This window comes from Macaca nemestrina, chromosome 12 (assembly GCF_043159975.1).
Source record: "Macaca nemestrina isolate mMacNem1 chromosome 12, mMacNem.hap1, whole genome shotgun sequence".
Taxonomy (NCBI): Eukaryota; Metazoa; Chordata; class Mammalia; order Primates; family Cercopithecidae; genus Macaca; species Macaca nemestrina.
This window is the reverse complement of record NC_092136.1, coordinates 71,082,242-71,098,400: the sequence shown is the minus strand read 5'-3', so window position 1 is coordinate 71,098,400 and position 16,159 is coordinate 71,082,242. Positions and strand designations below refer to the sequence as shown.

At 43.4% G+C, this 16,159-nt stretch overlaps 1 protein-coding gene across 9 annotated transcripts in view; it reads left to right on the top strand.

Moving 5' to 3' along the window:
* Window positions 1-16,159, top strand: part of LOC105468693 (nuclear mitotic apparatus protein 1) — an 80,373-nt gene that overhangs the window by 44,944 nt on the left and 19,270 nt on the right. For all 9 annotated transcript variants that reach the window (XM_011718919.2, XM_011718916.3, XM_011718918.2 and 6 more), the window contains 5 exons: window positions 1,056-1,129; window positions 8,629-8,714; window positions 13,500-13,579; window positions 14,703-14,785; window positions 15,430-15,510. In XM_011718919.2, the coding sequence (XP_011717221.2) occupies window positions 1,088-1,129; window positions 8,629-8,714; window positions 13,500-13,579; window positions 14,703-14,785; window positions 15,430-15,510 (372 nt within the window). In that variant the 5' untranslated portion in view covers window positions 1,056-1,087. The remainder of the gene's footprint in view (window positions 1-1,055; window positions 1,130-8,628; window positions 8,715-13,499; window positions 13,580-14,702; window positions 14,786-15,429; window positions 15,511-16,159) is intronic.

Genomic DNA, 16,159 nt, shown 5'->3' with positions numbered 1-16,159 from the left:
CAGTAGTCTGGTTCTGCAGAGCCCACACTCTGGAGATGCTAATATATGGGGAGACTTATAGGCGATGTGGCTCTTACCACTCTTGTTCCTCCTTCTAGAGTAGTTACAGACTGAGCACGTGTGGCAGGAGATGTGGGACAGGGCTCACTGTGCCCCTGGAGATTAGTGAAAATTGTAAGGGCTGCTAGGAGGTGTTGGTGAATATTTAGTTATCTGGCCTGTGGTCTCTTGGGTAGGTTGGCAGGCAGGTGGCAGAATCTCAATGGGAAAGGCAATTGGGGATGAGAACACCAGGACAGGTACCTAATTTTCATTAAATATTCCATGGGATCTCCTCCAGAATTGGACTTGACCTCATCCAGAGACCTACGTTTGAATATACTCAATCCCCCATTTGAACCATGTTTGTGAAACATTTCTGTGGAAGATATAAAAATCCAGAAACTAGAACAGTTTCCCCAAGGACTTGGGTATTGTTAGGTAGAATTTGGGTACCTGTAGAAAGAGCTGGAAATCAACATTTTTGCTTAAGAACAGTAATTATTTATTGACAACCTACCATGTGCCAAGCACCGTCCTATTTGCTTTATCTTTAAGCATCACAATAGCCCAGAGAGGTGTATGTGGATCCCATTTTGCAGATAAAGAAAAAGACTAAAAGAGGTGATGTTGCTTGTCTAAGGTCCTATGACCCTGGTCACATTAAATCAGCATCCAGACCCAGGTCTGCCTGAAAACCATGTTTGTTCCATATTTAAGGGCATCATGTCCCAAAGAGTAGGGTTGAAGACCAACTTTGAATGTTGTATTTTCTGTGGAACTGAAAAATTACATGGGGTAGACATTGAGTTAAATGCACAATTCTTTCTCTGATATAAGCTCTATAGTAATTTTCATGTGTACTCAGCTTTCTAAAAATTCCCATGGTGTCTTGGTGGATTCAGTGACGAGCGATTTCAGTGTTGAGAGTAGGCATGTGGAACCATTTCACCTTTATTTCTTGATCATGGATATCTGATATGATTAACTGCTTTTCTTCCTCTCTTGGGTTCCAGGCGCATTGGAGTGACTGTCTGGTATCACCAAGATGACGCTTCACGCCACCCGGGGGGCCGCACTCCTCTCTTGGGTAAGTAGTCTTCCTCTCTTTTGTTGGCTATACTTCTCCAGGAAGCTTGAGAAGGTTAGGAGAGGAGTTTTATAGGAGCCAGGGCTATGTAAAGTCTTCTCATTTCTAGACTAAATAGTTTTCCTTTAGACTGCATGGAAATGCATTTTCATCTGCTCTGTGTATATTTTTCTGAATAAAAGGTTAAATGTGGGCTGGGCATGGTGGCTTATGCCTGTAATCCCAGCACTTTGGGAGTCCAAGGCAGGTGGATCACCTGAGGTCAGGAGTTCAAGACCAGCCTGGCCAAGGTGTTGAAAGCCCCCGTCTCTACTAAAAATACAAAAATTAACTGGGTGTGGTGGCGGGCACCTGTATTCCCAGCTACTCGGGAGGCTGAGGCAGGAGAATCACTTGAAACCGTGAGGCGGAGGTTGCAGTGAGCCAAGATCACACCATTGTACTCCAGCCTGGGCAACAGAGTGAGACTCTGTCTGAAAAATTAAAAAAAAAAAAAAAAAAAGGGTAAATGCTGACCTTAGTGACCAACATATGCAGGGACTTTGGTCTTCAAAGGTCTTTAATCTTAGGACAAGGTTCTTGTCACTCTCTTCCCCCCTTTCTGTCTGTTGCCATTGTCCATCAGCAAGTGTTGCCTTGCTGATTACTCCATCAAAATTCTTTTGCTAGATCATTCATATATTTTCTGCCACAGACAATGGCAAATGAAAAAATAATAGGATGCATTGGATATTTAAAGCTAGAGAGGCTGGATGTGGTGGCTCACACCTGTAATCCCAGCACTTTGGGAGGCTGAGGCAGGAGGATCGCTTGAGCCCTAGAGTTCAAGACCAGCCTGGGCAACATGGCAAAACCCTATCTCTACAGAAAATTAAAAAATCAGCTGGGCATGGTGTCGTGCACCTGTAGTCTCAGCTACTTGGGAGGCTAAGGTGGGAGGATCCCTTGAGCCATGAAGGTTGAGGCTGCACTGAGTCATGATTGCACCACTGCACTCCAGCCTGGACGACAGAGTGAGACCATGTTTCAAAAATATATATAAAAATAAAAAATAAATAAAGCTAAAGAAACAGAGGAGACCATGGGGCGTAGTGATAAATATGGGCCTCAGAGTCAGATGCCCAGCATGGAATCACAGCGCTGGTCCCTCTGACCCAGAGCAAGTTGGCCTCTCAGTATCTTTTTTTTTTTTTTTTTTTTTTTTTGAGATGGAGTCTTGCTCTGTCGCCAGGCTGGGGTGCAGTGGCGCAATCTCGGCTCACTGCAACCTCTGCCTCCTGGGTTTAAGCAGTTCTCCTGCCTCAGCCTCCCGACTCGCTGGGACTACAGGCGCACACCATCACGCCCAGCTAATTTTTTTGTATTTTTAGTAGAGACGGGTTTCACCATGTTGGCTAGGATGGTCTTCATCTCCTGACTTCGTGGTCTGCCCTCCTTCGCCTCCCAGAGTGCTGAGATTACAGGTGTGAGCCACCGTGCCTGGCCAGTATCTTTTTTTTAATGGGGATGATTTTAAATTAAAATACCTCATAGAGTTCTACTTTTTCTTGGCACCATGAAAAAAATAAAATACCTCATGGGGTTATTACAAGGATAATGAGATACATTTAGTGTGCACAAGTACCCACACACTTGCAGTCATTTAGCATAATATCTCAATAAATCATAGTTCTTCGTATTTAAAATATTTCCTGGGCATGCTTGTTGAAGTAGGATATTTTAGTATTCACCCTGAGTACTGATTAATCAGGGCCAATTGGAAAGCCAACCATTTTTCTTTTTTTAAAAAACAGACATAGAGTCTCATTCTGTTGCCTAGATGGAGTACAGTGATGTAATCATAGCTCACCGTAACCTCAAACTTCAGGGCTCAAGCAGTCCTTCCACCTCAGCCTCCCAAGTAGCTAGGACCACAGGGGTACATGCCATGCTAATTTTTAAAAACTTTTTGTAGAGATGGGGTCTTTCTAAGTTGCCCAGGCTGGTCTCAAACTTCTGACCTCAAGCAAACTTCCCACCCTGGTCTCCCAAAGTGTTGGGATGGCAGACGTAAGCCACTGCACCTGGCTGCCAACTTTTTTTTAAATTAGAGAATATTTAAAAGGAAATGAATTTTTAATTTCCAGTTAGGGTTGAGTTAATAAGACAGGTTGTTTTAGTCATGATCAAATCTTAAGTGAGGAAATATATGTTTAATGAACAAAATATTCATTCTTAGTCTTCAGTTTCTGAAATGGATGTAATTTTCTTTTGTGTAGCTTAAAATGGGTATTTTTATTTTTACATATTTTATAATTATATTGCATGCCGTTTTATTCTCTATTAGGAACATTGTCTCTTCCTTCTCCTACTCTCCTCGCATTTCCCCCCAAAAAGGCTGGTTGGGTTTTAGGGGAACCTGAGCAACATCTCTAATTCAATGCAAGTAACTGAATGTTGGGGGCTTCTTTAGCCACATCATTTTATGTTGATTGGTTTATTTATTTAGGTTCTAGGCTTGTTTTTACAGTGACTACTACTGTTACAGAGAATAAACACAAGACTAATTTTATTTATTTATTTATTTAGAGACAGTGTTGCTCTGTCACCCAGGCTTGAATGCAGTGGTGTGATCACGGCTAACTGCAGCCTCCACCTCCTGGGCTCAAGCAGTTCTCCCACTTCAGCCTCTCTAGTAGCTGGGACCACAGTCATGCACCACCATGCCCGGCTAATTTTTTGTATTTTTGGTAAAGACTTGGTTTTGCCATTTTTTCCCAGGCTGGTCTTGATTTCCTGAGCTCAAGCGATCCACCCGCCTTGACCTCCCAAAGTGTTAGGCATGAGCCACTGCACCTGGCCTAAGACTAGTTTTATTTATAGCAGCTACTTATATCCTTTTCTCAAAAGTCACAGTAAATATGCATGAGGCCAGCTCACACCTGTAATCCCAGCACTTTGGGAGGCTGAGGTGGAGGATCACTTGAGCTCAGAGGTTTGCAACCACCCTGGGCAACATGGCGAAACCCTGTCTCTTCAAAAAATACAAAAATTAGCTGGGCGTGGTGGTGTGCTCCTGTGCTTCTAGCTACTCAGGAGGCTGAGGTGGGAGGATCACCTGAGGCTGTGGAGGTTGAAGCTGCAGTGAGTTGTGATCGTGCCACTACACTCCAACCTGGACAATAGAGTGAGAGCCTGTCTAAAAAGAAAAACAAAGAACATGCATGAAATTGTTAAAAGTATTGTTGTATGTGCCGGGTTCAGTAGTGCACACCTGTAGTCCCAGCTACTTGGGAAGCTGAGATGGGAGAATTGCTTGAGCCCAGGAGTTTGAGGTTGCAGTTAGCCATGATTGCATCTGTAAATAGCTGCTGCACTCCAACCTATAACATAGCAAGAGCCTGTCTTTTAAAAATATATATGAATATAGTTATAGAGAATTTTTTCAATTTAAACAAAAGTTGTGGAGCTAAAGCAAATTTTATGAAACTGTAGTAGCATGAAATAATGCATCTGTTATGTTAGTGAGAAGAGTGGCATAGAACATACACATACACACACATGGTAATTCCAACTACAGTTTTAAAAAAATTACTGGCCAGGCGCGGTGGCTCAAGCCTGTAATCCCAGCACTTTGGGAGGCCGAGACGGGTGGATCACGAGGTCAGGAGATCGAGACCATCCTGGCTAACACAGTGAAACCCCGTCTCTAATAAAAAAATACAAAAAACTAGCCGGGCAAGGTGGCGGGTGCTTGTAGTCCCAGCTACTCGGGAGGCTGAGGCAGGAGAATAGCGTAAACCCGGGAGGCGGAGCTTGCAGTGAGCTGAGATCTGGCCACTGCACTCCAGCCTGGGCGACAGAGCGAGACTCTGTCTCAAAAAAATAAATAAATAAATAAATTTAAAAAATTACCTAGGAAAAAACGAAATAAATACGTCAAAATGGAAAAAGTACCTGTATTAAAATACTAGAATTATTGGGAGTTCTGTTTTTTGTCTTCTTAATTTTCAGTAATTTATAACATAAAAATAAATTAGTGGTTTATTTTATTAATACTTAAATTATAGCTTGAAACTATTCTGTAAACAGCAGTTAATAATGAATAAACTGTTACAGGATATTTTAAGATTTGACAACCTTAAGCAACCCTGCAATCCTAAAGGGCAACTCTTAAGTTACATGGTGAGCCTGGTCCTCACTCTCATGTTTTATGTCCTGACTAGAGATGAAGGAACTTCTCTACTTCCTTAACTTTTAAATAATTCACAGGAAGAAAAGTCTTTTTATATCCATGAAAGGAACTGTGGCTGGATTATTACCCACTTGGTATATGTGATGAATCCAGATTCCTTAGGAGACTTTACATCAGCTAATTGGTATGATTTTTTAGTCTTGTTAGTGAACAAGCATCCATAGCCCTTGAATGTTTTACCTAGATTGCAGGTATTGATAGGAGATGGTTTCGCCTTGGCAGTCTCTCCATTTTCTGCAAGTAAAATGGAATCTTGGCCTGAAGTTTTCAGAATCTTCTTAGAAAACTTACAATGACCTGTCCTGACCAATTAGATTGAGCTTTTTTCAAAAGACAGTATAAATATTTTATAAATATATTAGCAAACTCTTTAAGATGTCAATAAGTCACATTTTATTTCACATTAAAAAACTTTTAATCTGTTTTAATTTGGATTCATCTAAAAGATTCCCCTTTTTGAGATAGGGTCTTGCTCTGTGACCCAGGCTGGAATGCAGTTGCATTCATGGCAGCCTGGAACTCCTGCCCTCAATCCTCTGCCTCCCACCTTAGCCTCCTGAGCAGCTAGGACCATAGACATCACAGACATACACCACCATGCTGGGCTGTTTTTTGTTGTTGTTGTTTTTTGTTGTTGTTGTTTTAATTTTTTGGTGACAGGGTCTTGCTATGTGGCCTAGGCTGATCTCAAACTTCTGGCCTCAATCGATCCTCCCTCCTCATCGTCCCAAAGCACTGGGATTACAGGCATGAGCCACCACACCTGGCCTAAAAGTTTTATTTATTTATTTATTTATTTATTTATTTTTTTGAGACAGGGTCTCAATCACTCTAGTTGCCCAGGCTAGAGTGCAGTGGTGTGATAATAGCTCACTGTAGCCTTGACCTCCTGGGCTCAAGCGATCTTCCCACATCAGCCTCCCAAGTAGCAGGGACTACAGTAGCATACAGGCACAAGCCACCTCACCCAGCTAATAATTTTTTTTTTAATTATTATTTTGTAGAGACAGGGTCTCCTTATGTTGCCCAGGCTGGTCTTGAACTCCTGGCCTCAAGCAGTCCTTCTGCCTCAGCCTCCCCAAGTGCTGGGATTACAAGCATGGGCCACTGCACCTGACCTTAAAGTTGTTTCTAAATGTGAAAGTATTTAACTGAAATAAATACTATCATGTCTGTAGAGGAATCATTGATTTTTTAAAATCCTCTTAATTCTATAGTGCATGCAGCTAACTTAACTGTTAAGAAATACAAATGTTATATCTACTTCATTATTTTAATTTTATTAGCCGTAATGGTGCCTTATGTTTAATACTCTTTTTTTTTTTTTTTTTTTTTTTTGAGATGTCTCACTCTGTTTCCCAGGCCACAGTGTAGGGACACTATCATAGCTCATTGTAACTTCTCCAGCTCCTGGGCTCAAATGATCCACCCACCTCAGCCTCTTATGTAGCTAGGACTTACAGGCACCATGTCCAGCTTGCTTGCTTATTTATTTATTTGGTAGAGACAAGGTACTGTTATGTTGCCCAAGGTGATCCTAAACTCCCAGCCTCAAGCAGTCCCCCTACCTCAGCCTCCCAAAGTGCTGGGATTACAGGTGTGAGCCACTGCGCCTGTCCTACTTTGTATTTTTTTAAATGTGTTTTTTAAATGCATCCATAATCCATTTGAGCTCACACTGGTCCTTTGAAGTAGATAAGGTAGGGGTTCCATCCATTTGGCACGAGAGAAAACTAGTGCAGAGAGAAATAAAGTTTATAACAAAGGTTGCTGGCAAGTTTCTGGAGGAGCTGGGCCCAAAATGTATATGTACTGGCTCCCAGCCCAAATATAGAGAATACATTTATAAGCAATAGAATCTAGTTGTCTGCACATAACCACTATGCTGAAGTTCTTTAAAATACCTTGTTTCTTAAAGCAGGCTCAGTCTCTCTCCCCTCTTAGTGCTGAATATGTGAATAATTAACTTAGCAAACCATTTCTTCTTATAGTAATAAAAAAGTAAACTTCAGCCCAGATTACTTCTGAACTTTACTGCCTATGGAATTCATGAGGTTTTCCTGTAGAAGTCGACGTGTATACTTATTGAATAACCTGTGTACCTGATGCATGTGACCCCTGGTGAATTTTCTAGTGGTAAAAACTGATTTAGATGTATGCCTATCTGAAGCCAAAGAATGGGAACAGGCAACTAAATCAGAATAAGAAGTTTTTCTTTGAGATTCCCAGCCCAGCTCGTCATCTTCTTTCATTCCCACCCCGTTTTTTTTCCTTTCCTTTTCTTTCTTTTTTTTTTCCTTTGGAGACAGGGTCTTGCTCTGTCACCCAGGCTAGAGTACAGTGATGCAATCTCAGCTCACTGCAGCCTCGACCTCCCTGGGCTAAGGTGATCCTCCCACCTCAGCCTTCTAAGTAGCTGGGACTGCAGGTGTGTGCCACCACACCTGGCTAATTTTTTGTATTTTTTGTAGAACAGGGTTTCACCATGTTGCCCAGGCCCATCTTGAACTCCTGAGCTCAAGTGATCTTCCTGCCTCAGCCTCCCAAAGTGCTAGGATTGCAGGTGTGAGCCACCACGCCTGGATCCCTCCACCCACTTTTTAAAAAATCATCTTGTTCCCCTATTGTTTTTCCCTTCTCCCGTCAGCCAGAGTTTTATGTGTGGAAAGAATAAAAATGCATTAATAAGATTTTATATCTTTGTGGGAGTGTATAGCATATATGTAATATTTATGTTTTGAATAGATATTTGAAAACTCAAGAGCTACAAAGGGCTATAATATAAAAATCCAAGAGATATAGAAACTTATAATGTAAACATTCAAGAAATACAAAGGGCTGTAGTACATTCAAGAGCTACAGAGAGTTATAATGTAAGAGCCTTTCTTTTCCCACCTCAGACTCCCTGCTGTCAAATTCCTCTCTTTAGAAGCAATGTTAGTACCAATTTATTGGTGTATCCTTCCAAAAGCATTTTATGCCTAAAAGTATACTCCCAGTGCTGGAACATCTTAGGAGAGTTTAAGCTTTTATTTAGTTGAAGCCAAAGGAAGGACTCTCTGATGGTTGCATTTCAGGGGGCTGTAACTGGATGAGTGAGTGCAGCAGCACTCCTTCCTGAAATTAAAAACCTGAGAATCATCAGTTCTTTTATTCCTATAGCCTACAACTGTAAGCACTCACATTGAGCCTCTGGGAAAAGGAGCAAACCACATTGCTTCTGGCGTTTGTAACGTCTCACTAGGCTGTTCCCCTTGATTCACAGGTGAACAGTCTACATGTGGCTGACCCTGTGGAGGCTGTGCTGCAGCTCCAGGACTGCAGCATCTTCATCAAGATCATTGACAGACTGTGAGTACACACCATACGTCTCTCTAGCCTCTAAGGCAAAGCTGATTGCTGGGGTGGGAGCTGTATTTGTTCTCTTTACTTGGTGATGGCTATGACCAGAAATCAGGGGCAGGATTGGGACATCATAAGCCAGGGTGGGGCCTAAAGGCAAGAATACATTGACTTCATCTTCCAGTCGCTGTGCCACTCCATGGGAGAGGTTTCGCGCTTGTCCCATCCTGAGGCTTCTGCACTCTTGCACAGGAGAGCCTCCAAGGCTCCATGCCCTCACATTCTTACAAGTGCTCACTCTTGGGCTCCCCATTCTCTTGTCCCACCAGAAGCCTTCTACAACCCTCTTTTCTTGACTCATCCCTACCCTATGCCACAAGCCCTCTTTGCAACCTTCTGAGGGAAGAAAGGGAAAGCTCTCACATCTGAAGGAAAGAAGAAACACCTAGAAATCTCATCTGTAACTTGTTAGCACAGTACAGATATGCCTCTTTCTAAGCCATTATAAAATACACTTCTGGGGTTTTTACTGCCTCAATTAACTTGTTTTCTGAGGTCCAAGAGCATTTAAAAAGCTTGTTGTTACCATGCAGCAAGGATTGTGGTTTGGCCTTTTGGTCTGTGTCTTTAGCACATTTCCTTTGAACATCACAGTTATCTGGGAAATGAATAGAGTGGGGCTTCCTCCCAGTATCCTACCTTTTTGGGACCGAGCATAGATCAGTCGTCTTTTTTTTTTTTTTTAAGAAAGCACATTAGATTGTTTACCCCAGGCCAAGGATAAACTGAAGTGTTGAAGGTGTTTATGTGCCATACGTGGCAGTTAGGAACTGGTATTAGGGACTCACATCTCTGTGAAGCAAGCACTTTACCCATTCATAGGTAACAGCTCATTGACAGGGAAAGAAGGTAGAGTTAAGCTTAACAAAGGCCAGAACTGTGTCTGATTCATCTTGGGGTCTTCCCTACACTACATTGATTAGGTTTAGTTAATGTTTGTTGAGTAAAGAGATGAGTTGGTATTCTCCATCAGCAAGGTCTAGTGGGGCTGAGTAGCCCAGGACAGATGGGTCTGCTAAAGTGGTTTTTTATTTGAAATGTGTGTTGGTCGTGGGTTGTCTTATAGGATTTTTAAAAATTCCATATTCTCTAACCGGGACCTGCCTTAGTAACTCTAAAAGAAGTCACTGTTCTTATTTGGGTCCAGACACTACCATTTTCTCTTCCAGTTACCCAGGCAGGACATTTCAACATCATCTTGACTTCTCTCTCTCCTTGGCGCTGATCTCTAATTGGTCATCATCCTCTCTGCTCACAACCAATGTCCCTCCCTCTGCCTCATTCTAGTTCTTCTAGCCTAGTTCTTCTCTAATCTGCCCTTATTGCAGTTCATTCCTATACATGAGTTCTCAATAATCTTTCTCAAATCTTGTTTTCTTTGTGACACTTCAGTGACTCTTCATCAAACCTCAGTGAGTATTCGTTTTTAATAGGTAGAAATCTAAAATTTTCAGCCTGGTGTTTAAGATCTTTCATCAGGGGGTCATTTCCTCTCACCAGTTTTGTGTCCTGCTTTTTTTTCACCCCACTCAACACCACCTCATTTTTTTTTAATCTTATAGAAATTCTTAAATCCTGGATTCTGTTAATTGCATTATTATGGTGCGGCTTAACTTGTTCCACTGTTCCCCTTGCTGCCTATATACTGAAAATTAGATCTAAGCTTGATTCACTTTTTTTTTTTTTTGGCAAAGACACTTCACAGTTGGGGTTGTGTACCACCTGTAAGTCAGCATTTTGGAACTTCTATTGAAAATCATTATTTTGCAAACCCTAAGGAAGTGACAGATCCAGGCACCTACCATTAATGGCTGGTAAAACCATTAGGCTGGCAATACCTAACTCTGTGTTTAATTTTAACCTCACTAAAAGTGAAGCAGCCAGGTATAATATGCCTTGTATTGTAACACAAAATATGGGGCAGCATGCTTTTATGACCTCAGAATAGATCAAGGAACTTTTGCTTTTGAAGAGAGAAATTTCCTTGGCCTGGTGACAAGAGCAGTAGATGTGCCCAAGAGTAAGGATATGTGTTGTCCTTGGGTTAGCCACTGTAGGTTTATAACCTGGTAGGAAATTTTCATAGGAAGCATCAAAAATTCAAGATGCTCATTTTCAAGTTGTCTTCTAGGGTGTTGCCTGAACCTAGGCTGCAGTAGAAGGGGGAGTTGGAGGTAGGCGATATTAAAATCCCAGGTTAACGCTCATCTCCATCTCAGATCCAGCACATTGCAGACCAGCTTCCTTTTGGGAAATGGAGGTTCTTGGTTAATATGTTCTGGCTCTTACATTTCTGGTACTGCTACTAGTGCCAACCTAAATCAGCAGCCTAGTTCTCAGCAGAAGGCAGCAGAGGATGGCAAGGTTGAAGGGTAGATAGAAGCTGTGAGAGTTGGATGACTCCTGTCTGCACACTGGACAAGGGGTGCCCTGAGAAAAATAATTCTTTAAAAAAAAAAAAGAAGCTGTGGGACTTGAGGAGGGTTTAATTGCTTGGCCACTTGGCCTTCTCTATGGGAAAATTAACTGGGATCAACCCCTCTGACAAGTTTCCCTTTCTGTTCTTCTGTGCGTGAATAGCCTAAAGCAAAAAAGGCTGTCCCATCTCTTTGATAGCTGTGAGGCTTGAACAACAAAGTATAGTGGAGGCATTTTGCCAGAAAACTTACAGTTCTGATGTTTATCTTGCTGACATTTATTTCTGCTCTTCTCAGTAAAAAGCATCCCTCAGTTGTCAGTCAGCCCATGTGTATTGAGCACCTACTTTATTCCTCGCTTTCAGCTAGTGCAGTTGGAGTGGGCAGTTGTAAATGGTGCAGTTGCATTCATGAGTGCTGCAGGAAGACCTGGAGGACAGCGGAGGCATGACTGGCAGGAGTTGTGGATGGCTTCCTGACAGAGATGAGACTTCAGCACTGTCTTAAAGGATGGGCTGGATTTCTGTAGGATTACTGTTGTCCAAAGCATGCTCCATGCAGCTTTACTTAAACCAGGCTTTGTGAGGGGTAGGGGGAAGGGTTTTGTGATCAAATAGGTTTAGGAAATAATGCATGTTGTATCTTCTATAAAAATGTTCAGTTTAGTTTAACCCAGCATTTCTCAAACATTTCACCTGAGAACCTCTTTTTATTTTTAGTTAATGGAATACTCTGAGGTAAATATTGCTCCACACTGAGCCAAGGAGTCACAACATTCCAGATTGTGGGTGGGTAGGGGAAATGGCTCATTTGGGAGTCTGTAAGAGATTAGCATCTCCTTAAGACTTTGTAGGAGTCTCTGATCTCAGACCAGCTATCCAGACAGAGTGCCTCTAGTGGGGGATTCACTTGGAAGAAGCCTTTGTAATCACATGGGGTATGGGGGGAGGTACACTCATAGTCTTGGCTTGGATGACGCTTGTGCTTTCATGATGTCTCTGGCATTGGAAGTTTCTGGACCTGCCCTGCCCTCCAGAAAGTTGGCTGAGAACTAGGGGTTTAGATTCTCACTAATCAGGATCTCCCACTGTAGCCTAGAGAATTCAGCTTTCTAACTGAAGTGGTATTTTACCTGCTGCTTCTGAAAATGGAACTGCAGTTAGCTAGGGGATCCAGCAAAGTTCCCCTACTAGGCTGAAGGCTGAGATGGCAAAAGCCTCCCAGAGGAGGATCCCAGGGATTAGTATTCTTTTTTTTTTTTTTTTTTTTGAGACAGAATCTCCCTCTGTCTCCCAGGCTGGAGTGCAGTGGCACCATCTCTGCTGACTGTAATCTCTGTCTCGGGTTGAAGCAATTCTGCCTCAGCCTCCTGGGCTGTGTGAGAGCTCCCCCTGCTGTCTCCCTCTCCTCATGGCTCTCTTCACACTGCCTGCTCTTCCAGTAAAGCAAGTAGAGACAAGAACCACTAATCGAGAATACTAGTCCTGGCTGGGCACGGTGGCTCCAGCCTGTAATCCCAGCACTTTGAGAGGCTGAGGTGGGTGGAGGTCAGGAGTTTGAGACCAGCCTGGCCAACATGGCGAAACCCCATCTCTACTAAAAAATAAAAAAATTAGCCAGGTGTGGCGGTCCAGGCCTGTAATCCCAGCTACTTGGGAGGCTGAGGCAGGAGGATTGCTTAAACCCAGGAGACAGAGGTTACAGTGAGCCGAGATCGTGCCACTGCATTCCAGCATGGGCGACAGAGTGAGATTCTGTCTCAAAAAAACAAACAAAAAACTAGTCCCTGGGATCCTCCTCTGGGAGGCTTTTTGCCATCTCAGCCTTCAGCCTAGTGGGGGAACTTCACCCTGTCACTTCAGAGCCTTGTTTCCTCCTGTTCTTTCAGTTCTTGGATGTGTTTTTTCTTCCCCATGGTCTTCTCTCACTCTTACCCTAGGTGTGTTCTCCAGGCTTCCTGACAGCTTAGAGTTGAGACATTCCAGATGGTGTAATCTAGCTTCCCATTCATCTGGGCTGCCTCCATCTCCTCTTGGCCCCTTTCCACAGAGCTTTTTTATATTTGCAAAGAGGATGATAGAATGCCATCTTTTCCAGAAGAACCCCATGCCTCAAGTCCCCACTTCCCACCCACCAGACAGTTCCTTCTGGATAAATGGTGTCCTGGTATCTGTCACCTGTCTCCCAATCTGATCTGGATCTCTTCTAGATCCAGCAGAGATCAAGACTGGAAGGAATGGGGAGGTAGTATGAAATGCAGCAGCAAAGAGGCAAAGATTGCTGAATACTCTGGTCCTAATACTTGCTCTTTTTCTAGCCATGGCACTGAAGAGGGACAGCAAATCTTGCAGCAGCCGGTGCCAGAGAGACTGGACTTTGTTTGCAGTTTTTTGCAGAGTAAGTACCTTTCTTATCCAGCTATGAAGAAGCTGCTTCCTCAGCTCGTGGGATTGGAGAGTCCAGAGGAACTAGTTCATGAGTGTCTAGAGGAGAAAAATTTCAAGACTCCCCACTCTTTAACACAAAGATGAAAACAGCTGGTTCAGATCCCCTGGGTCTTGTGATGCCTCCATCAGTTGGTGTAAGAAGAGTGTCCCTTCAGTCCCAGAGCCCTTCTCAGAGATCTAGGTGTAGCCAGGTTACTTTTTGGGACCTATCACCTTGAACTCTTTGAGCACCTTAAGTTTCTGTTCCCCCCAGCTTCAAGGAGATAGAAGCGAGAGTCTTTCCCTTGCAAGAAAAACTATTTTTCCCAGATAACTTTGAATTCGTTGCTTAGGCGATAGGTGTAGGGGCAGAGGCAGATTAAGGTTGATCTTGACCTCCCTCACTGCTTGTGTGACCTTTCTGGATGTAGGTTCCCTATGTATAATATGGAGATGATAGCTGCTCTTCAAGTGGATGGGTGGATTAAATAAGAACATATGCAAAGCTTCTAGTACAGTGCTTTTCAGCTCCCCTCCCCTTGTCCAGCCTTAGACCACACAGTCCTTGTCTTTGACATGGGGAGCTAGCTGCCATCTCCACTCCTAGAGAATTATAGGAAAAGTGAGGCTATATTTAGATAAAGCAAGGTGTTAATAATTGAGCCCAGACCCTTGGGCAGCATGAGAGTCAGGTATCCCCAGGTGTCCTCCTCTGACCTAGCTGCAGGTTTCCTCTGTGATCTCAGTTGGAACAGGATTCTAAGTGACCTGGCATCTCTGGGCTCTTCCTCTGTGGTGCTGAGAGAGAGTTGGTGAGTGGGTGGGAGAGTGCAATGTCATGACCCAGAGTTGCTGTGAATTCCCAGGCTGCTTTCTTCTTCCATTATCCCTGTAGCCCTTGGATTGACCCAGGATAGAACTGACTTCAGATGGAAAATTGTAAGGCAGGGGAAAGAGGGCATAAGGAGTAAGGAGCCCTACATCTCATAGCTCCACCAGAGATAGCCATTCTGCTCCCCAGATTTAAGTGTTCTGGGATTTCAGGTATGGTTCCCAGGAAGTTCACCCTGTTTTCTACATTGTTGTCATTGCAGAAAATCAAAAACATCCCTCTTCTCCAGAATGCCTGGTGTCTGCACAGAAGGTGCTAGAGGGATCAGAGCTGGAATTGGCCAAGGTACTTATGGAATACCCGACTGGGGAGGCGGAGCAGGGTTGGAGTGATGGTACCCGAGGGACCCTGCAGGGCCTTCTCTTAACCCAAGGGGAGATGATGGGTGCTTTATTTCTGGGGCTCTAGTACATTGGAGGTGGAACCAGGCAGCCACCTGTCTGAGTCAGAGGCTGATTTAGCCCAAGGATTCTAGGAGCCCATGATCTTATGACAGAGATTATGAAATAAACAATAGTTTACTAGACCATTACTGCGGGCCTTGGTGGAGACCTGGCAGAAATCAGGTCTCACTCGACTATCACCAAATTTTTATTATAGCTCAGTCTGCGTCATTCCCTCTGTTCTTTCTGGGTGCTGACCTATAGAGGGTACCTAAAGCTTCTCACCCAGGGTTCCATGAGTCCAGGAATTGAGCCATGCAGGAATCTTGGTGCTCAGCTTTTTGTATAGTGTACGCTGTGTCCTCAATTGAAAAAAAAACCCAAAATGTTTCCTGGAGCTATTAAGGATGGTGGCCTGGGGTTGCTGAATTCTAGGACTTTCAGAAGAATCGCCAGAATAGCTCAGAGTCCCCAGAACTGCCCAGAATGGGGCCACTGAGACAAGAGACAGCCCCACTCAGTGACTGCCTCCTGTTTGGCTTCTAGATGACCATGCTGCTCTTGTACCACTCTACCATGAGCTCCAAAAGTCCCAGGGACTGGGAACAGTTTGAATATAAAATTCAGGTAAGCCCTTGTGCCTCCATGCCACCTAGCGGGCCTAGCCCGTGCTTCACCTCACCTGACTTGTTTTTCTTTGAACAGCAGATACTGGTCTTTTTAAAAATACAGTTATAACAGTTATTGCCATTCATCATAGAAAATCTGGGAAATGTTGAAAAGCATGCAGAAGGAAATAACAGTTGCCGATAAACTCATTCCCAGAGGTTGCTAACATTTTAAAGGATGTACTTTCAAGTCCTTTTTTATGTGCATATATTTAACTGTAATATATGTTTTAGGATAATACATAGAAATTATTCTCTGTTCCTATATGTGTTTCTGTGTGTGTGTGTGTGTGTGTTTCCACAGAACTTGCACTTCATTTATCTCATCCTTTCCTCTGGTAGGGTCATCTGGAAGAGGCCAACATAGTTATATATAAAAGCTTCCTGGCCGGGTGTGGTGGCTCACACCTATAATCCCAGCACTTTGGGAGGCTGAGACAGGAGGATTGCTTGAGGCCAGGAGTTCAAGATCAGCCTGGGTAACATAGCGAGACCCTGTCTCAACAAAAAAGATTTTTTTTAAAAAATGAACTGGCCAGGCATGGTGGCTCAAGCCTGTAATCCCAGCACTTTGGGAGGCCGAGGCGGGCAGATCACGAGGTCAGGAG